At 37.8% G+C, this 20,657-nt stretch overlaps 1 protein-coding gene across 4 annotated transcripts in view; it reads left to right on the top strand.

Moving 5' to 3' along the window:
• CHM (CHM Rab escort protein) overlaps window positions 1-13,123 on the top strand; it is a 240,702-nt gene extending 227,579 nt beyond the window's left edge. For all 4 annotated transcript variants that reach the window (XM_058714187.1, XM_058714185.1, XM_058714186.1 and 1 more), the window contains one exon: window positions 9,743-13,123. In XM_058714187.1, coding sequence (XP_058570170.1) covers window positions 9,743-9,934 — 192 coding nt within the window. In that variant the 3' untranslated portion in view covers window positions 9,935-13,123. The remainder of the gene's footprint in view (window positions 1-9,742) is intronic.
• The last annotated feature ends 7,534 nt before the right edge of the window (window positions 13,124-20,657 follow it).

The raw sequence follows: 20,657 nt of genomic DNA, 5'->3' as shown, positions 1-20,657 counted from the left end.
TTCAATTTTTTTTCTGAAAATGACATGATATCTCTTTTCTTAATACAAGTAGTGTCTCATTTATCCACACATACTGATGAGCATACTGGTCTATCGTTCTCTACTCCCAAGATCATTGATAGCTCTCCTCCTTCAGGAAACCCCATCCCCTAGGAAGTGCCACTACCATGAGAACAAGAATAATTATATAGTACTGTATACTTTGTATTATATTTCAAGTGTAAAATGGTTTAAATTAGCTGATGTGGGCAGCCTAAAACCACCATTTAGAATGTTGTCTTTATGGCATATTAGCAATTTGTTTATGACTTTTGGTACAGAATTTGTAAGTTGAAGTTTATAGTTTTATAGATCATATGGCCTGTCAAGTTGCTCACATATTGCATTATCCTTCACTTTCTCATGCCATTGAGGAAGAGGGCGATTTTAGGTGTCACATTTTGTAAAGCCACCATTCATTGAGCATTTTCTGTGTACCATCATATATATATTATTTCATTTGGTCCTCACAATCATATGAGTATCTGTGACATGGCCATTTTACAGATGAGGAAACCAAGACCCAACAGGGGCTAAATAACTTGTCCAAAGATCACATAGCTGGTAAATTTGCAAGCCAAACTTAAACTCAAGTCTGTTGGACCCCAGTGCTTGTACATTCATCTAGTGTGCTGTGCTACTTTCATCTTGTTAATCTGGATACATTATTCTAAATACATTAAACTGCTAGATTGACATTTTTTTTATGTTTTGTGTAGATGTGTGTTAAATAAACATAAGAATGTCTTCAATAACTCAGTGTGTCCTTTCTATACTTCCCAGTATAAAGAAGCCGAGTCATCACATAATTATGCCTTTTTAATGTCTTTAGCCACCTGAAACTACCCTTTAAGCTAACTTTTGGCTTAAAAAGGGCAAGAAGGATTTAAAAGCTAACAATTCACTATGAATTGGCCTCTTTATGACAACTCTCACAATCGAGGCTTAGTTAGCAAATAAAATGCAGCAGACCAAGAAGCATTAGATAGACCTTCCAGAACATGGCAGTTGACCCTTAGAGGTTCCAGCAATTAGAGGAAAGACTGTAAGGGCTGGAGGCTGGCCGTAGGAAATTGGCATTAGTGAGGGCCAGTGGCAGATGGGCTGATGATGAGAGTTGCACCAGCAGGTAGAACACAAATAAGGGTGGTGCCTGCAATTGGTTGGCAATTCTAGGAGACAGAATGTGACAAGGATATATGGAAAGAGAGGGTGGGATCCAGCCACAGGGCCTGAGTTCCAGGGGAAAATGTATCCTATAGGGAGGTAACAAAAGGGAGACAAGGTGTGAGAGAGATACAGAGGAACTGGAGTAGAAGTAAAGAAGTAGTATTAGGTATTATTATATTCAACATTTCTACAATATACAGTTTTTAAAATTTTTCAGTTTGTTAAAAAATGTATATCGGGATTCTGTTCCACACCAGGAATAGTTGAATGAAACCCAGTCCTTTTCATCCCTGGAGGAATCACTGTCTACTAAGGAGAAGAACATGTAAACAAATGACAGTGCAGTGCAGTATATGCAATAATAGAATAATGTCAAAGTTCAAAAATAAAACAGAGGAGCCATAAGCTCTATTTAGGAGTCAAAGAACTTTACATAGAGAGATATAAAAGATGAGTAGCAATTCCCCATACAAATGGAAGATAATTGAAACATTCCAACATCTACACCAATCCAGGATATAAACATCATGGTGTGTTTAAGACAGCACCCATAGATAGGTATTAGTGAAGCAAAAGGTCTGAAAGGTGAAAATGAGATTAAATAAATGATAAGGCCAGAAAGTAGGCCTGTAGAGTTTTGTATGCCATAACAAGGATCTTGGATTTTTATCTTGTTAGAAGTGTGGAGTCATTGAAATGTTTTAAGCCAGAAAATGGCATAAACAGAATTTCATTTCCATAGACCCTTCTGAAGGCAGCATAGAGATGGATTACCTGAGGGAACCCTCAAGGCAAGGTGACCAGTCCGGTTCTGAGATATTGCTATTGTCTAATGGAAAGATAATGTATGCCTGGGCTATGGCTAGAGGGAAGGAAAAAAATGGAGTCAAGAAGTAGGAGAGATTGTCATGATTTGGTCATTGATTGCATGCAGAGAGTGAAAGGAAGTGAGGGGGAGAGAGAAGTTCTATAGAAAGACAAGGTTGAGATAAAAGACAAAAAGACCATTAGAGGAACTGAATTGTGAGATGGAAGCTCTGACTGACCTCAGTCCTCCTACTTCTAGGTGCTAAGTGTCTCCAGCAAACATTATGGTAAGTTCCTGGAGTAGGGAATGAAGCAGGCATCTCAAATATTTCATTTCAAAATAGTCATCGTAAAATGGCACATCCAAAAATAATACCCTTGAACTATACTCAAGAAAGAAAGAAACTTTTTCTCTCCATCTCTTCTTTCAACTTCACATCAAAGCTCAAAAGTTTCTATTTACTGTCCTTCCACCCATTCACAAGGAATGTCAATTTTAATTACCTAATGCAGGAGTCTACCAACTGTAGATAGCCAGATGGTAAATAGTTTAGATTTTGCAATCCCTGTCATCCCTTTGGCATCTACTCAACCCTGCCATTGCAGTGCAAAAACAGCTATAGAAAAGAGACAAATGAATGAGAGTGGCTGTGTTCCAATAAAACTTTATTTACAAAAAAACAGGCCGGATTTGACCTGTGGGCCATAGTTGTCAACTTCTGGCCTAATGAATGACTTTGTGTGCATGTCAGGAAGAAGGATTGAAGCAGTACAGAAAGACATTGTAGCCTTTAAAACAAACATATATCTTAAAACCATTTAATGGCTTTTGTTTACCAATAGGATAGAGTGCAAGCTCTCTAGTATCGCAGGGACCCTGATCTACCAATGAGTTGTATTCATCTAAACAAAAGAGCTATTCATGTTTTCTGCCCATTTCTTTACTGGGTTATTTGTTTTTCGGGTGTGGAGTTTGGCGAGTTCTTTATAGATTTTGGATACTAGCCCTTTGTTCGATATGTCATTTGCAGATATCTTTTCCCATTCTGTTGGTTGCCTTTTAGTTTTGTTGATTGTTTCCTTTGCAGTGCAGAAGCTTTTTATCTTCGTGAGGTCCCAATAGTTCATTCTTTATGCTAAGTGAAATAGGTCATACAGAGAAAGACAGATACCATATGTTTTCACTCTTATGTGGATCCTGAGAAACTTAACAGAAGACCATGGGGAAGGGGAAGAAAAAAAAAGGCTAGAGAGGGAGGGAGCCAAATCATAAGAGACTCTTAAAAACTGAGAATAAACTGAGGGTTGATGGGGGGTGGGAGGGAGGGGAGGGTGGGTAGTGGGCATTGAGGAGGGCACCTATTGAGAGGAGCACTGGGTGTTGTACGGAAACCAACTTAACAATAAATTTCATATTTTAAAAAAGGTGTATTCATCTAAATAGAAGTAGGGATATGTTTAGAATAGAATAGCAATGTTTCTTGTCACATTTACTTTCACGTGTGTATGTATTTGTCATTAATTAAGATCACATTCACTTTCTTATTCTCTTACCCTGCCAGACTAAGCTCAGCTTAAATCTTGACATTTTAACTTAAGTTATTATTAATAACAGTAATAACAGCTACCATATGTAGAGGCTTAGTCTCAGCCATTTTACAGACAAGGAAAGCAAGGCTCAGGAGTTAACTAAGCATTCCCCCAAATTGCATTGCTACTAAGTGGCAGAGACAGCATTTGCACATGGCTATCTATTCAGAGACCATGATCTTGAACACTGTGTTATACTCCTTAAAGCCCGGGGGAAGGTCAATTATTCCAGAAAAGCAAATACTTGAGCAAATAATGAAGATTTTTCTTGATTTTAAAAGTGACTCATTAAAATTATATGCTAAATTTGTACAGCTATTGGGAAATTACATAAAGAATACTAAGGGAAATTGAATTTGTACTGACATGAAGAATGAATGTCCTTAAATTCTCAGCTAACACTTGATAATCTTTTTTTTAATTTTTTTAATTTTTTTTTATTTTTTTGAAATTTATGGTCAAATTCGTTTCCATACAACACCCAGTACTCATCCCAACAGGTGCCCTCCTCAATGCCCACTACCCACCCTCCCCTCCTTCCCACCCCACATCAACCCTCAGTTTATTCTCAGTTTTTAAAGTCTCTTATGGTTTGGCTCCCTCCCTCTCTAGCCTTTTTTTTTTCCATCCCCTCCCCCATGGTCTTCTGTTAAGTTTCTCAGGATCCACATAAGAGTGAAAATATATGGTATCTGTCTTTCTCTGTATGACTTATTTCAGTTAGTATAACACTCTCCAGTTCCATCCACCTTGCTACAAAAGGCCATATTTCATGCTTTCTCATTGCCAAGTAGTATTCCATTGTGTATATAAACCACAATTTCTTTATCCATTCATCAGTTGATGGACATTTGGGCTCTTTCCATAATTTGGCTATTGTTGAAAGAGCTGCTATAAACATTGGGGTACAAGTGCCCCTATGCATCAGCACTTCTGTATCCCTTGAATAAATTCCTAGAAGTGCTATTTCTGGGCCATAGGGTAGGTCTATTTTTAATTTTTTGAGGAACCCCCACACTGTTTTCCAGAGCGGCTGCACCAATTTGCATTCCCACCAACAGTGCAAGAGGGTTCCTGTTTCTCCACATCCTCTCCAGCATGTATAGTCTCCTGATTTATTCATTTTAGCCACTCTGACTGGCATGAGGTGGTATCTGATTCTGGTTTTGATTTGTATTTCCTTGATGAGGAGTGATGGACATTGAGCATCTTTTCATGTGCCTGTTGGCCATCTGGATGTCTTCTTTAGAGAAGTATCTATTCATGTTTTCTGCCCATTTCTTCATTGGATTATTTGGTTTTCGGGTGTGGAGTTTGGTGAGTTCTTTATAGATTTTGGATACTAGCCCTTTGTCTGATATGTCATTTGCAAATATCTTTTCCCATTCCGTTGGTTGCCTTTTAGTTTTGTTGATTGTTTCCTTTGCAGTGCAGAAGCTTTTTATCTTCATGAGGTCCCAAGAGTTCATTTTTGCTTTTAATTCCCTTACTTTGGGGATGTGTCAAGTAAGAAATTGCTGCGGCTGAGGTCAGAAAGGTTTTTCCTGCTTTCTCCTCTAGGATTTTGATGGTTTCCTGTCTCACATTCAGGTGCTTCATCCATTTTGAGTTTATTTTTGTGAATGGTGTAAGAAAGTGGTCTAGTTTCATTCTTCTGCATGTTGCTGTCCAGTTCTCCCAGCACCATTTGTTAAAGAGACTATCTTTTTTCCAGTGGATATTCTTTCCTGCTTTGTGAAAGATTTGTTGGCCATATTTTTGTGGGCCCAATTTTGGAGTCTCTATTCTATTCCATTGGTCAATGTGTCTGTTTTTCTGACAATACCATTCTGCCTTGATGATTACAGCTTTGTAGTAGAGGCTAAAGTCTGGGATTGTGATGTCTCCAGCTTTGGTCTTCTTCTTCAATATTACTTTGGCTATTCGGGGTCTTCTGTGGTTCATACAAATTTTAGGATTGCTTATTCTAGCTTCAAGAAGAATGCTGATGCAATTTTGATTGGGATTGCACTGAATGTGTAGATAACTTTGGGTAGTACTGGCATTTTCACAATATTTGTTCTTCCAATCCATGAGCACGGAATGTTTTTCCATTTCTTTATATCTTCTTCAATTTCCTTCATAAACTTTCTATAGTTTTCAGCATACAGATCTTTTACATCTTTGGTTAGGTTTATTCCTAGGTATTTTATGCTTCTTGGTGCAATTGTGAATGGGATCAGTTTCTTTATTTGTCTGTTGCTTCATTATTAGTGTAATGCAACTGATTTCTGTACATTGATTTTGTATTCTGCGACTTTGCTGAATTCATGTATCAGTTCTTAGCAGACTTTTGGTGCAGTCTATCGGGCTTTCCATGTAAAATATCATGTCATCTGCAAAAAGTGAAAACTTGACTTCATCTTTGCCAATTTTGATGGGTTTGATTTCCTTTTGTTGTGCGATTGCTGATGCTAGAACTTCCAACACTATGTTAAACAACAGCGGTGAGAGTGGACATCCCTGTCGTGTTCCTGATCTCAGGGTGAAAGCTCTCAGTTTCTACCCATTGAGTATGATATTAGCTGTGGGCTTTTCATAAATGGCTTTTATGATGTTTAAGTATGTTCCTTCTATACCGACTTTCTTGAGGGATTTTATTAAGAAAGGATGCTGAATTTTGTCAAATGCTTTTTCTGCAGCGATTGACAGGATCATATGGTTCTTTTATTAATGTGATGTATCATATTGATTGATTTGTGAATTTTGAACCATCCCTGCATCCCAGGAATGAATCCAATTTGTTCATGGTGAATAATTCCTTTTATATGCTGTTGAATTCTATTCGCTAGTATCTTATTGAGAATTTTTGCATCCATATTCATCAGGGATATTGGCCTGTAGTTCTGATTTTTTTTGCTGGGTCTCTGTCTGGTTTAGGAATCAAAGTAATGCTGGATTCATAGAATGAGTCTGGAAGCTTTCCTTCCCTTTCTGTTGTTTGGAACAGCTTGAGAAGGATAGGTATTATCTCTGCCTTAAATGTCTGGTAGAATTCCCCTGGGAAGCCATCTGATCTTGGACTCTTATTTGTTGGGAGATTTTCGATAACTGATTCAATTTCTTCACTGGTTATGGATCTGTTCAAGTTTTCTATTTCTTCCTGCTTGAGTTTTGGAAGTGTATGGGTGCCTAGGAATTTGTCCATTTCTTCCAGGTTGTCCAGTTTGTTGGCATATAATTTTTCCTGGTGTTCCCTGATAATTGCTTGTATTTCTGAGGGATTGGTTGTCATAATTCCATTTTCGTTCATGATTTTATCCATTTGGGTCATCTCCCTTTTCTTTTTGTGAAGCCTGGCTAGAGGTTTATCAATTTTGTTTATTTTTTCAAAAAAAAAAAAAACCTCTTGGTTTCATTGATCTGCTCTACATTATTTGTCTTCTTTTGCTGGGTTTGGGGTGTCTTTGCTGTTCTGCTTCTATTTCCTTTAGGTGTGCTGTAAAGTTTTTATTTGAGTTTTTTCTTGATTCTTGCGATAGGCCTGGATTGCAATGTATTTTCCTCTCAGGACTGCCTTCACTGCATCCCAAAGCTTTTGGATTGTTGTATTTTCATTTTCATTTGTTTCCGTGTATTTTTTTAATATCTTCTAATTGCCTGGTTGACCCATTCCTTCTTTAGTAGGGTGTTCTTTAACCTCCATGCTTTTGGAGGTTTTCCAGACTTTTCCTGTGGTTCATTTCAAGTTTCATAGCATTTTGGTCTGAAAGTGTGCATGGTATGATTTCAATTCTTGTATACTTATGAAGGGCTGTTTTGTGACCCAGTATGTGATCTATCTTGGAGAACGTTCCAATATGTACTCGAGAAGAAAGTATATTCTGTTGCTTTGAGATGCAGAGTTCTAAATATATCTGTCAAGTCCCTCTGATCCAATGTATCATTCAGGGCCCTTGTGTCTTTATTGACCCTGTGTCTAGATGATCTATCCATTGCTGCAAGTGGGGTATTAAAGTCCCCTGCAATTACCACATTCTTATCAATAATGTTGCTTATGTTCGTAATCATTTTATATATTTGGGGGCTCCCATATTCAGCTCATAGACATTTATAATTATTAGCTATTTCTGATGGATAGACCCTGTAATTATTTTGTAATGCCTTTTTTCATCTCTTGTTGCAGCCTTTAATTTAAAGTCTAGTTTGTCTGGTATAAATATGGCTGCTCCAGCTTTCTTTTGACTTCCAGTGGCATGATAGATAGTTCTCCATCCCCTGACTTTCAATCTGAAGGTGTCCTCAGGTCTAAAATGAGTCTCTTGTAGACAGCAAATAGATGGGTCTTGGTTTTGTTTTTTGTTTTTGTTTTTGTTTTTGTTGTTTCCTTTCTGATACCCTATGTCTTTTGTTTGGAGCATTTAGTCCACTTATATTCAGTGTTATTATTGAAAGATAAGGGTTTAGAGTCATTGTGATGTCTGTAGCTTTCATGCTTATAGTGAGGTCTCTGGTACTTTGTGGTCCTTGCAACATTTAACTCACAGAATCCCTCTTAGGATCCCTTGTGGGGCTGGTTTAATGGTGATGAATTCCTTCAGTTTTTGTTTGTTTGGGAAGACCTTTATCTATCCTTATATTCTGAATGACAGACTTGCTGGAAAGGGTTCTTGGCTGCATATGTTTTCTGTTCATCACATTGAAGGTTTCCTGACATTCCTTTCTGGCCTGCCAAGTTTCAGTAGATAGGTGTGCCACTACTCTTATGGGTCTCCTTTTGTAAGTTAGATCCTGTTTCTCCCTAGCTGCTTTCAGAATTTTTTCTTTATCCTTGTATTTTGCCAGTTTCACTATGATATGTCACGCAGAAGATCGATTCAAGTTATGTCTGAAGGGAGTTCTCTGTGCCTCTTGGATTTCAATGCCTTTTTCCTTCCCCAGATAAGGGAAGTTCTCAGCTCTGATTTGTTCAAGTACACCTTCAGCCCCTTTCTCTCTCTCTTCCTCTTCTGGAATTCCTATTATATGGATATTGTTGTGCTTGATTACATCACTTAGTTCTCTAATTCTCCACCTCATAGTCCTGGATTTTTTTTTCTCTCTTTCTCAGCTTCCTCTTTGTCCATAATTTTATCTTCTAATTCACCTATTCTTTCCTCTGCCTCTTCAATCCATGCTGTGATCACCTCCATTTTATTTTGCACCTCACTTATAGCATTTTTTAGCTCCTTAGGACTATTTCTTAGTCCCTTGATCTCTGTAGCAATAGATTCTCTGCTGTCCTCTATGCTTTTTTCAAGCCCAGCAATTAATTTTAGGACTATTATTCTAAATTCTTGTTCCGTTGTATTGCTTAAATAGTTTTTGATCAATTCATTAGCTGTTGCTACTTCCTGGAGTTTCTTCTGAGGTGTATTCTTCCATTTTGTCATTTTGTGTAGTCTCTGAGGTGGCTCCGAACTGCAGGGAACTTCCCCTGTGCTGTCCAGAGTAACTTGTGTTGGTGAGCGAGGCCACAGTCATACCTGATGTCTGTCCCCAGCCCACCACTGGGGCCATAGTCAGATTGGTGTGTACCTTATCTTCCCCTCTTCCAGGAGCAGGACTCACTGTGGAGTGGTGTGGCCCCTTTCTGGGCTACTTGCACACTGCCAGGCTTGTGGTGCTGCTTTGATGGGATCTGGCATATTAGCCGGGGTGGATCTGCAAGGTGCACGGGGGGGGGGGGGGGGGCGAGGGGTAGGTTAGCTCACTTTGCCTGTGGTGGTGTCCTGTTGGAGGGGCCCTGCAGCACTGGGAGGGAGGCAGGCCCCTGGGAGGGATGGATCCACTGAAGCACAGTGTTGGATATTTGTGAGGTGCAAGCAAGTTCGGTGATGGGAACTGGTTCCCTTTGGAATTTGGCTGGGGGGATGAACACTTGATAATCTGGTCAAGTACTGATAATACATGAAGGGTGGTCCTGAATGCTTGCATAGAATTGTAGGAAAGTCATGAAATTCTGAAACTGGATTTTAAAAGATAGTGTATACTTGATAAAGTTTTGTAACAAAGAAATTTTCAAGGGTGATGCCTTCATTTTTAAAATAATTTCAGAAAGTCATATACATTTTAAGCTGATAACCAAAAACTATCATGTCCTTTCTTCCCTGTCCAGGCTGAAACACTTTTCCAGCAAATCTGCCCCAATGAAGACTTCTGTCCACCCCCACCAAATCCTGAAGACATTGTCATTGATGGGGACAGTTTACAATCAGAGGCTTCAGAATCTAGTTTCATACCAGAAGTGAACTCAGAGACTCCCAAGGAAAGCAGAAGTCTGGGAAACCCAGAGCAGTCCTCTCAATAACGGATATACACCAAACTATACACGCACTTTGAAAATTCCTCCTGGCCTCAGAGTCTTTTTCATGAAAGAAATGTTTGAAAAATGTTAGAAAACAGCAGCCAGTTGACATACATTATTACCAAGAGAACAGGGCATAGAAATCCAAAAGGGGATTTTCCTGAAAGAGGACATTGCAAGAGCACAAAATACTTGTAAACCACATTGGCTTGCCTACTTTAAGATAATACACCTGTGGAATAAGCAGATGAATATAAATGGATTGATTTCCAGGAATATAGCTGTGGATATGAAAGTGATCCTATGCATTGTTAATAATTCTGTGGTATTAGGAAAGCTTTTGCTTATCACTTTGGATCTTTGATTGAAATCCACATCTTCAGAATCCAGTCATGTATTTCCTGTGATTATTTTAATTCTATTTTCTTTATAGATATAAGCATGATGGCACCAATGATAAAAACACATATAAATGTAATTGAGGAGAGCTAAAATATCCTGATCTAGGCAGGAGCCTGTTTGGAATAGAGGTTTGGTTTGTTTTCTATCTTGAGAATTATTGAAAACTCCAATATTAAGGTATACATTTTTACAAACAAATCATGAGTCCATTTACTCAACATTTTTTAATGTTAGTAGTGCTATTTGTATGTGAATCATTTGCACACTAGGAAAGCTTATAGGACTGAAGTCATGGAAAGAAAGATTTGGATATTCTCTCATCAGTATGTGGAAATTCTGTCTAGTCAAGTAATTAGAACCTAATTGTATATGGACCCAGTTTAGTCCTAGCTATACTACTGATGAGATTAGACAAATTGTTTATTTTGTCTAAAAATAGGGCTCACTTTCTCCATATGTAAGATAGAAATAGTAACACTCTCCCTACCTTAGGAGGATGATTTTGAAGATAAATGCAGTGCAAATCTTAAAATGATTTTTGGGGGTTGGGGGGAATGTTGTTTTCCCCTTGACTTGAAGGTGAATATCAAAAATCTCATGCAGCAAATTGTTTCCTGTCAACTCCCCCAACACAGTAGATCACAGTGTTTTTATTGCATTAAGCTTTTAAAATAAAACTATTTCCTAAATTAGTATTTTATAGTCTATAGACCATAAAACATAGTAACATGGAATTTTGGTTTTGAATCTTAATAAGGAAAGCACTGTATAAATTATTCATATTCCTTTTCTGGTAGGTAAACCTAAAACCACTAAAGACTCAATACAATATGACAATTGGTAAGCCCTAATATACACTTAACATAAAAATGTTAGGGTTGTACATAGCCAGCAAACCTAGTTACAGTGACCATGACAATTTAAAATTTTTCCAGATGCCAAGCTCTGATGATTTGCTTTATTTGAGCAATAGTTTAGACTTAATTTGTTACAATAATTAAATACATAAAATGTTTATTGTGCATTCTGGCCTATATTGCCAATCAGAAAGCCATAGCTATAGTAGAAATCATGTGGTTCTTACTTCAGTTGCAGTGGGGCTATGAGCTCTTCAGGTCACAGACTCCTAAGAAATGGAAAGAACCAAGGAATGTAGCCCTTGCCTCACCTTTCCAATCCCCTGTAGATACAACTGAATCCAGGTGAAAGGAAAACCTTCCCAGCCTCTCAGGCTGCTCTTAACTGCTCTGCCCATTGTACAGCCCATCTCCTATCTCTTTGGACTCTTCTGTGTCTCTCTTCCCCTTTTATATTATCATACAAATCAGGGATAGTGGAATCACATTATAATATATTTTGTTAATAGATTTAGATCTTAAATCATGTTTCCCAAAACCCAACTTATGCCATGGTCTAAATGCACAATACATACCTAGAAGCACCAGGTATTGGCCCTGCCCCTCAATACCAGCAATATGAAAGGTCCCACTGTATAAAAGTATTGAGTCTGAATACAATGGCACCAATTAAAATACTGTACTTTGTTACAGTCTAAGAGTTAAGGCCTCTTGAATGCAGCATACATATTTATGTAAACAATCAGAGTAGGCTCAGAATAATAACTAGAAAATTACGATAGCTTTACTGCAGCTATCTATATGTAGACAAGGAGATATTTTGTGTCTCATGGCCCAACCCATATTGTACCCTATTTTATCCATTAGCCATCCTCATAATCTCTTCCAGGTTATTTATTAAATACTATTGAAATATTTAAAAGTTCCTAAATATGACTAGTGGTGACTAAAATATTACACAACCATTTAAAACATTTTGATAGAGAATCTTAAATATTTCCTGTTGCCTCAGAATGTAATAGAAATTATTCTAAGAGCTTTCTTTTCAGCTGTCTTAAGTACTGCAAATAAATTTTTTTATAGTTTTAAAACAGAAAAAAACTTTTTGGTTTTGTTGTAAAATAATAAGCCTGAAGTTATATAAGTAAAGTTAACATGTTATATGCAATACAGAAGTTTCAGTAGCTAATTTAAAATGTTGAACATTATTGTCAAAGAATTTTGATTCATATGTTTAAAATGTTTAGTTATGCATGCTTTTTTAACCAAACATGATAATACCACTCAGTTTAGTGATTATGAAAGCCAATTACCCTGTGTTGCTACTGTGTCTTTGTCTGGTTGGTATGCCTATCCAGAAAAGCAGATAGGTAGGTAGGTAGGTAGATAGGTAGATAGATGCTATAAATTTAGGTATTTTTCTATAGGAAAACTGAATTACAATTTTTCCCATCTCCAGTGATACTTAGTTGCCTGTAGTAAAATGGCCACGTTAATAGTTAACTTCTAGAATGGTAGTTTCTGAGATTGGCAGCCTTTTATCTAAAATAATGACCATGCTAATGATTAACTTCTGTCACAGCTGTACTTCCCAAAAAGGCAGCCCTTTGTCTAAAGTCCTAAAGATCTCAAAAAATTTTGTTGAAATTTGATTGCTAAGTAGTATTGATCCTTCAAAGCAATAATTAAATAATTTTCTTACAAGTAAGTTATTTACTGCTACTGGTATTGAGTGATCTATCTCTACTCCTGGGTAATTTTCTTATATGCACTTCAAAAGCATAAATATGATTATTCATAATTTTCACACAGTAACAGTAAAGTTTTCAGAGGACGTAAAATCTGTTTTGATGCCTTTCAGGCATGGTTTCCTAGTTTTCAACATTAAAATTTTGCGTGTATGCCAAGAAATTAAAGATTGTCTTGGAACTGATTTGTTGGTATCAGTCTACTATTTAAGCAATTAATTATCCAGCTGTATACTTGGTTTTGTTTCTAAGCACTTGAGAAAGGCAATCAAATGATACATGGGTTGATTTACTTAGCAAATTGTTCTAGATGCCAGCATCAGACCTCATTCTGTTTGAAATCAGTGCTGTGAGGCATGAACTATGGTTTTATAGTACATTGATTGCCTACAAACTGTTTTCACATCTCACTTAGTATATGAGAATATGAGCTTTTTATATTTACTTGGTGAATGAGAACATGAAATGTTTTTCTCTGTGGTGGTTGAATCCCTAACAACTTACTTGAAATAGATAAGAGACTGCTGATGTTCTTTTTACAGAAATCATTCAGTGAACTATGATTTGCTCTTGAATCAAATAATTAAAGCAGAGTGACATTTTCTGTCAATTCCAGGTATTTTCCTAAAGCGTGTTAGATAGAATGCATTCAAAAGATAACAGGAGTCTTTCAAAGCTGACAATTTATGTGTGAGGTGATCCATAAATTTAAGAAAAATAAGGTTAATTTAATTTTTAAACAAGTAGCCATATTATCCTTCAAGCATCTTGGAGCTCATACAATATTCACACTTTTTTTTTAAACAAGTGATTTGATGTTTGAATTCACCTCTTTAATGGTGGAATTTTTAAACATTCGATAAGTGGTTTAACACTTAGCATCCCACATCACATTTTGAAGGCAAGTTTTCTTTCCATTAATATAGTTTAGCTGTGGAGCTGCAATGACATGCCCTTCCCATACAAGTTGCCATATCCGCTCTTCCTGGCTATGATGACTTTTAGGGCCATTTGACAGATAATCATTAGAACTGGAATTCTAGTAGGCTGGAGAGTCTTTTCACCTATCACTGCAGTGTGATTTATGCTGGTAACTCCTATTAATATTAATGGGACTTGCATGTGTAAATCCTTTTCCTCTCAATGATACAGCTGACCCCTAAAAGAAATATTCTTTAGACATGGACACTTGCTGATCTAGAAGCATTAGTGAGTTGTTTTATTCAGGATTTTCATGTGGGGTAAAAAAAAAAAAATAGACTATCAATTTAGCAGAGGATTGGTTTGTAGAGATTAAAAAGATAAAATACTAGCTCTTAATTCTCTATTCCCATTTCTAATAGTATCTAATATATTAGCATCTATTATATACTATTCTTTTTCATCTATCGTTGCTTTCATTGCTATGTCACCAACCTTTTTTATTCTAGAAACTAATAAAAAGAAAGAAACAATTATTATGTCTTTCCTGTAAAAACTGTATTTTCAGGGTATTCAAATAGTTGTTGAAGGAAAATTGTTATAGAAGAATCACCATTTGTAATTACATGAGGAATGATAGAATTAGAAAAAAATCACCATTTTGTAAACCCAATGTAGTAATGGACCTAGGTAATGGTTATTTTTATTAAAACCTTTAGTGATAATAGTTTGATGCAGACATCACCTGAACCTAGTGATCAATCTTAAAAACAGTACAAGTAGAAAATAAGATGTTATAAGCCTCTTGATGTGTTGTAATAGTAAGTACCCAGCACTAACTGGGAAGCATTCAACTACCAATTTATAGACATTAGGGGGATAGAAGCATATTTAATGACATCATGAAGATGCAATGTATAAAATTCTACAGGACAGATAACCTGATTCTATCAACAATTAACTGACACAAATAAAATGAAGGGAGCATCATTACAGAATAAAGGAGACTTTAGAGATGTATCAACCAAGTGCAACATGCTGACCTTGTTTGGACCTTGCTTTGAATAAATAAAACCTTTGTTTTAAAAAAAAAGCAAAAAATCCATTTTGAGGCAATCATAGGGATTGAACATTGCCTGGGTGTTAGTTGATATCAAGGATAATTTTAACTACTGGGTGTCGTAATGGTAATTTTTTTAAAAAGCATTATCTGTTAGAGATCTTTTTTTTAATTTTTTTTTCAACGTTTATTTATTTTTGGGACAGAGAGATACAGAGCATGAACGGGGGAGGGACAGAGAGAGAGGGAGACACAGAATCGGAAACAGGCTCCAGGCTCTGAGCCATCAGCCCAGAGCCTGACACGGGGCTCGAACTCACGGACCGTGAGATCGTGACCTGGCTGAAGTCCGACGCTTAACCGACTGCGCCACCCAGGCGCCCCTGTTAGAGATTTTTTAAAGACAGGTGAAGCAAATACATATAATAAAATGTTAACAGTGGTTAAATCTAGGTTATGCTATATGAGTGTTTCTATTTTGTATTTTTGTGTTTAAAACTTTTCATAGCAAATTTTTTAAACGACAGATAAAAGTCCATTGATTAATAGTAATAATAATAACCTATAGATAGTATGTTACTTTACAACATGACTATTGTGTTTCTGAAAAGGAGGCCTTAATATGTTCAGTCCTATCCTATATATTTTGTTTTATAATGTTTTGAAACCATGGGCTACAAAAATCACATATTTGAATTTATTACCTTAGGTCAGTGGCTGCTAGGGTCAGAGAGAGAGAATCTTGCTGAGCAACCTCTTTGGCACAAGGGCAAGTTTGGAAAAAATAAACATGTTTACAGCCTCTGTCTCTCAAATTGAAAATGAAAATAGCATTATTGAGTCAGATGGAGTGGGGAAAGTGATATTCATGCAACTCTGAAAACCTGCTTTATTTTGTACTTTGTTGATAAATATCAATGATAACATTTTAATGCTTTTTAACCTCTAAAATGTTTCTTTTTACTCATGTTTTCAGATGTTGCAACATGGAGACTGCTACTAATTTCCAACATGAAACCTCTCTGGTGTCTATACACATTTGGGCTTGTGACCACTACTCTATGAGAATCTGTTGAACATAATCATATTTTGGGGAAACTAAGCTTAACACATATATTGTAAAACATAACATGCCCCAATTATCCATATCAAATTTCAGTCTTATTTCCTATACTAACAATATAGTTTAGCTGTAAGCAACTGTTGTTCTAACAATTGTTGCTAATGGCACAGTAGATCCCCCATTCAGGCTACTACTGAGTGGAGATCACTTCAGTTGTTTTTCTCCAATTAGAGCTACCAATGGAACAAATGAAAAGTCAATTGAAATGTGCACAGTTTTTATTTTTTTAAGTACAGTTAACTCCTTACATTAGTTTCAGGTGTACAACCTAAGTATTCAACATCTCTATAGGTTATCCTATGCTCACCACAAGTGTAGCTACCATCTACTATCATTTTTTTAAAAAATTAAAATAGTTGATAAAGTAGTAGAAAAAGATCTATTTATCTTGCTTACATACATGTAAAATCACAACTTCTCACTCCTCAGTTCCCATATTCAGTTGGACACAAAATCTTTTTGGTTCTATCTCAGAAATATTTTCTATCTCAGAAATATTTTCCTGATCATGGCTCCCTCCTCTCTATTCCCACAACCCATTGTTCTCATTGGTCTTGACACAAGGCTCCCCATTCTATTCCAATTACCTATTGAGGAAGAAACCACTGCATGAATTCCTTCTCATGCTGACACAAGGTGAGGAGTTATTTAGCATAACAACACACCAAAGTTAAGTGAAAATGAAGCCCTTGAGGGCACATCCCTAGCCTGCACCAAATATGGTTGTGAGAGGGTGTGGCTTGGGACTCTGAGGACCAGCAAAGGGTAGGAGAAGAAATGAAGGGTAACACTTGCAGTGCCTACTATGTACCAGGAACTATTAACACTTTTAATCTCAAAACAACATGTAGGTACTATTATCATTCTCTATTTTACAGATTAGGTTCTTGATGAAACTGAATCACAGAGATAAAATGACTTGTCCAAGGTCACATAGATTTGGGTTGCTCCTCTCCTCTGAATTCTTCATGCACTGAAACATGTTTATGATCTACTAGTAATAAGATTATATTCTTTCTCATAATAATGAGCTGTATCTCATAATAATGAACTGCCCTAGTAGTGGCAGTTTCACTTAAATACAAATAATAGCCCTAGTCATGTCACTTCTCTCCTTAAAAACCTTTACATACTAAGTAAAATCTGACTTCTTTAGCATTGCATATGAGACCACCATCCCCCAAAAACATTGTTTCCCTTTGCCTTCATCTCCTATCACTCTACCTCTCTCTCCTCCTCACACTCTAATTTTCAGTCACAATGAACTCCTCAGGATCTTCACTCTTTGTCTTATTGCATATATCATTTCTTTTCTGGAATTCCTTCACCTCTCTGCTACCACTACACCCTTTTTCCTCTAATAAACTTTCTATTCTGCCTTTAAAACCCAAATTTAATGTTAGTTTACTAACACTTCAGCAACCTCATTTGGCAAAGATATTTTTCCCTCTGAGCTCCCCACAGTACCGTTCATAAAGCCCTTATCTCATTGAATTTCAAGTTTTCTGATTTCATTCCTGTATCCTAGATAGTGAACAACTTGAGGGTAGGTATGCTGCTATTCATCCTTATATCTACTGTACCTAAACAAAACACCACATGACCATGCATCTCCTGCATAGCACTGCTCCTCTGGCCATAGTAGCTTCAATCGGGTGGAATCAGGCCCCTAATGCATTTTGGAATTGTTACCCATTAAGTGTTTGACTTTCTGAGTGGCTGATCCATAATGCAAAATCTCTTTAGCTATGAGAAGCTATATTTTCTACCATGTGGCCAGGGGAGCAAAGTCAGTTTGCAAAGAAAGAAACAATGATGAGACAGGTGGACCTAGCTAGCATTGGTTTCTGAGAAGTTCCTAATTTCATGATCCAGTCCTCCCTGAGGCTTAGTATCATTCCTGCTCTTCAGTTTTTTTTGAGAAACTCCTGTCTCATAATATTTCTTTTGGTCTTCAGGAAATGTGTATTGATTTGATACTTGAAACACAAAACTTTAAATAGACACATCTGGGAAGATGATGGAGTAGTAGGAGTACCTTAGACTTCCCTCGTCCATCAAACACAGCTAGATAAATATCAAATCATTATGAACACTCAAGAAATCAATCTGAGGACCAACAAAACGCACAACCCGAGGGAGAGAAAATGCCACATCGTGGAAGGAAGGAGGTGTGGAGATGTGATTTTGGAGAGAAAAGGATCATGGATATTATGGAGAGGAGGGAGCCCTGGTCATGGGGAGAGGTGAGAGAGAGAGGAGTGCACAGGGGATTGCACAAGGAAAATACTTCCCTAAAGACATTGAGAAAATGAAAGGGGTTGGTTTTCATGAGTTTTTACAAGCAACGGGGCTCAAAGACAGGAGTTTTAGAAGTCCACAATGTGGTTCATATGGAGCCCAGCTGGCACTGCAGTGCTCCTGTGGAGAAGGAGAGCAGATAGCCTGGTAGTGGATGGCACAATCTGAGGACCACTTGGGACGCACCAAGAGAGATGGTTCCCCCTTCATGGAGAACATCTGGGAGGGGTGCATTGCCTCTTCAGGGACAAAAGAGCCAGCAGGTATCATTACCCTCCCCTGCCCACCAACATAGGTGCAGAGATACCTGCTGAGGGTGGCTAACCTGCATACTGGTTATTTCCTGCACTTTATTTCAAATACACCCCCTTGCACTTTGGTGTGACTGCCCTGGGACAAACCTGCATCAGTTCCAGCATGGTGAGACCCTCCCCCAGAGGACCAATGTGGGACCCAGCCACACCAGATCCCTAAACTTGGAGTTTTAAAACTCAACAGGCTTTCATGGGATATAACAGAGGTGTATGGAGCTGCCCAGTGAGCAGATGGCCTAGACACAGGGTGAAGGCAGGGATCTGAGGGATGCCTGGGACACATGAGATTGTTCACTCTTTCTGGAAGAGCTTCCAGAACAGAGGCAGGTGCAAATTCCCCCTCCTGAGATGAGAGGGTCAGGTACCATTTCTTTTCCACAACCCTCAGTGTAAACTAACTTCAGTGAGCAGCCCAGTGCTAACAGTGGCAGCCTAAGCTGCTTACACCAAGCCCATCCCTCCTGCACTCTGCAGGTGCTACTTTTCTAGGGAAAGCATGCCTGAGAACCAAGGCAGCTGGTGCCTCCTCCAGACCATTAACACAAATCCCTCACAAGCATCAGGTCTACTGACCATAGAGTTCTGCAAAGCTTCAGCTCTAGTGGAAATAGGATCATGCCTCTTTTAACAAGCCAAGGCACACCTACTTAAAACTTGCCACTCTGTGGCCAAAATCCAAACACTTCCCACTACTGGCAATGAGAAACTCTGCAGAGGGCTGATCTGAGAGAAAGAGCTGCCAAAACGCAGCAGCAGAGTGCACACAGCATACATCAGAGATGCTTCCTAAAGCTCCAGGCCCTGGATAGCAAATTACCACTTTTTTTTAAGTTTATTTATTTATTTTGAGAGAGAGAGAGCACGAGGAGCAGAGGGAGAGGGAGATAGAGAATCACAAGCAGGCTCTGTTCTTTCAATGCAGAGTCTGATGCAGGACTCGATCACATGAACCATGAGATCATGGCCTGAACCAAAATCTAGAGTCAGACACTTAACTGACTGAGCCACCCAGGCATCCCTATGACCACTTCTTCAAAAAGCCATTACTCTCAGGAGCATGAAATATAACAGGCTTTCCAAACACACAGAGGACAGAGACTTACACAAAATGCCAAGATGGAGGAATTCATCCCAAAAGAAAGAATAGAAAAAGGTCACATCCAGGGATCTAACTGAAACACGTATAAGTAATATGCCTGATCCATAATTTTTTTTAGTTTTTTAATGTTTATTTACTTTTGAGAGAGACAGAACACAAGTAGGGGAGGGGCAGAGAAAGAGGGAGACACAGAATCCAAAGCAGGCCCCAGGCTCCAAGCTGTCAGTAAGAGCCTGAATCAGGGCTTGAACTCACAAGCCATGAGTTCATGACCTGAGCTGAACCCTGCCTGATCCATAATTTAAAGCAATGATCATAAGGATACTAGCTGGTCTTGAGAAAAGCATAGAAAACACCAGGGAGTCCCTTACCACAGAGATAAAAGACCTAAAAAAGAGGCCAAAATAAAAACGGCTATAAGTGAGATCTGAAACTGATTGAATGTAATGACAACAAGAATGGAAGAAGCAGGGGAATGAGTAAGAAGATAAAATTATGGAAAATACTGAAGCTGAAAAGAAGAGGGAAAGAAAAATATTGGATCACAAATGTAGACTTAGGGAATTCAGCAATTTCATAAAGCAATAAAATTTTCATATCATAGTGGTCAAAAAGAAGAAGAGAGGGGAAATGAGCAGAAGGTTTATTGCAGGAGGCTTTAGCTAAAAATTTCCTAATCTGGAAAAGGAAAGAGACATCCAGATCCAGGAAGAAGAGAGAATTCCCATCACCAAAAGCAGGCCAACACCAAGATATATCATAGTTAAATTTGCAAAATATAGAGGAAAAAATCCTAAAACCAGAAAGACAGAAGAAGTCTATAATTTATAAGGGAAGACAAATAAATTTAACAGCACATCTCTCCACAGAAATTTGACAGACCTGAAGGGAGTGGCATGAT

The sequence above is a fragment of the Neofelis nebulosa genome, chromosome X (genome assembly GCF_028018385.1).
Source record: "Neofelis nebulosa isolate mNeoNeb1 chromosome X, mNeoNeb1.pri, whole genome shotgun sequence".
Lineage (NCBI taxonomy): Eukaryota > Metazoa > Chordata > Mammalia > Carnivora > Felidae > Neofelis > Neofelis nebulosa.
The sequence above is the reverse complement of the archived record's forward strand: the minus strand, read 5'-3'. Positions and strand labels throughout refer to the sequence as shown.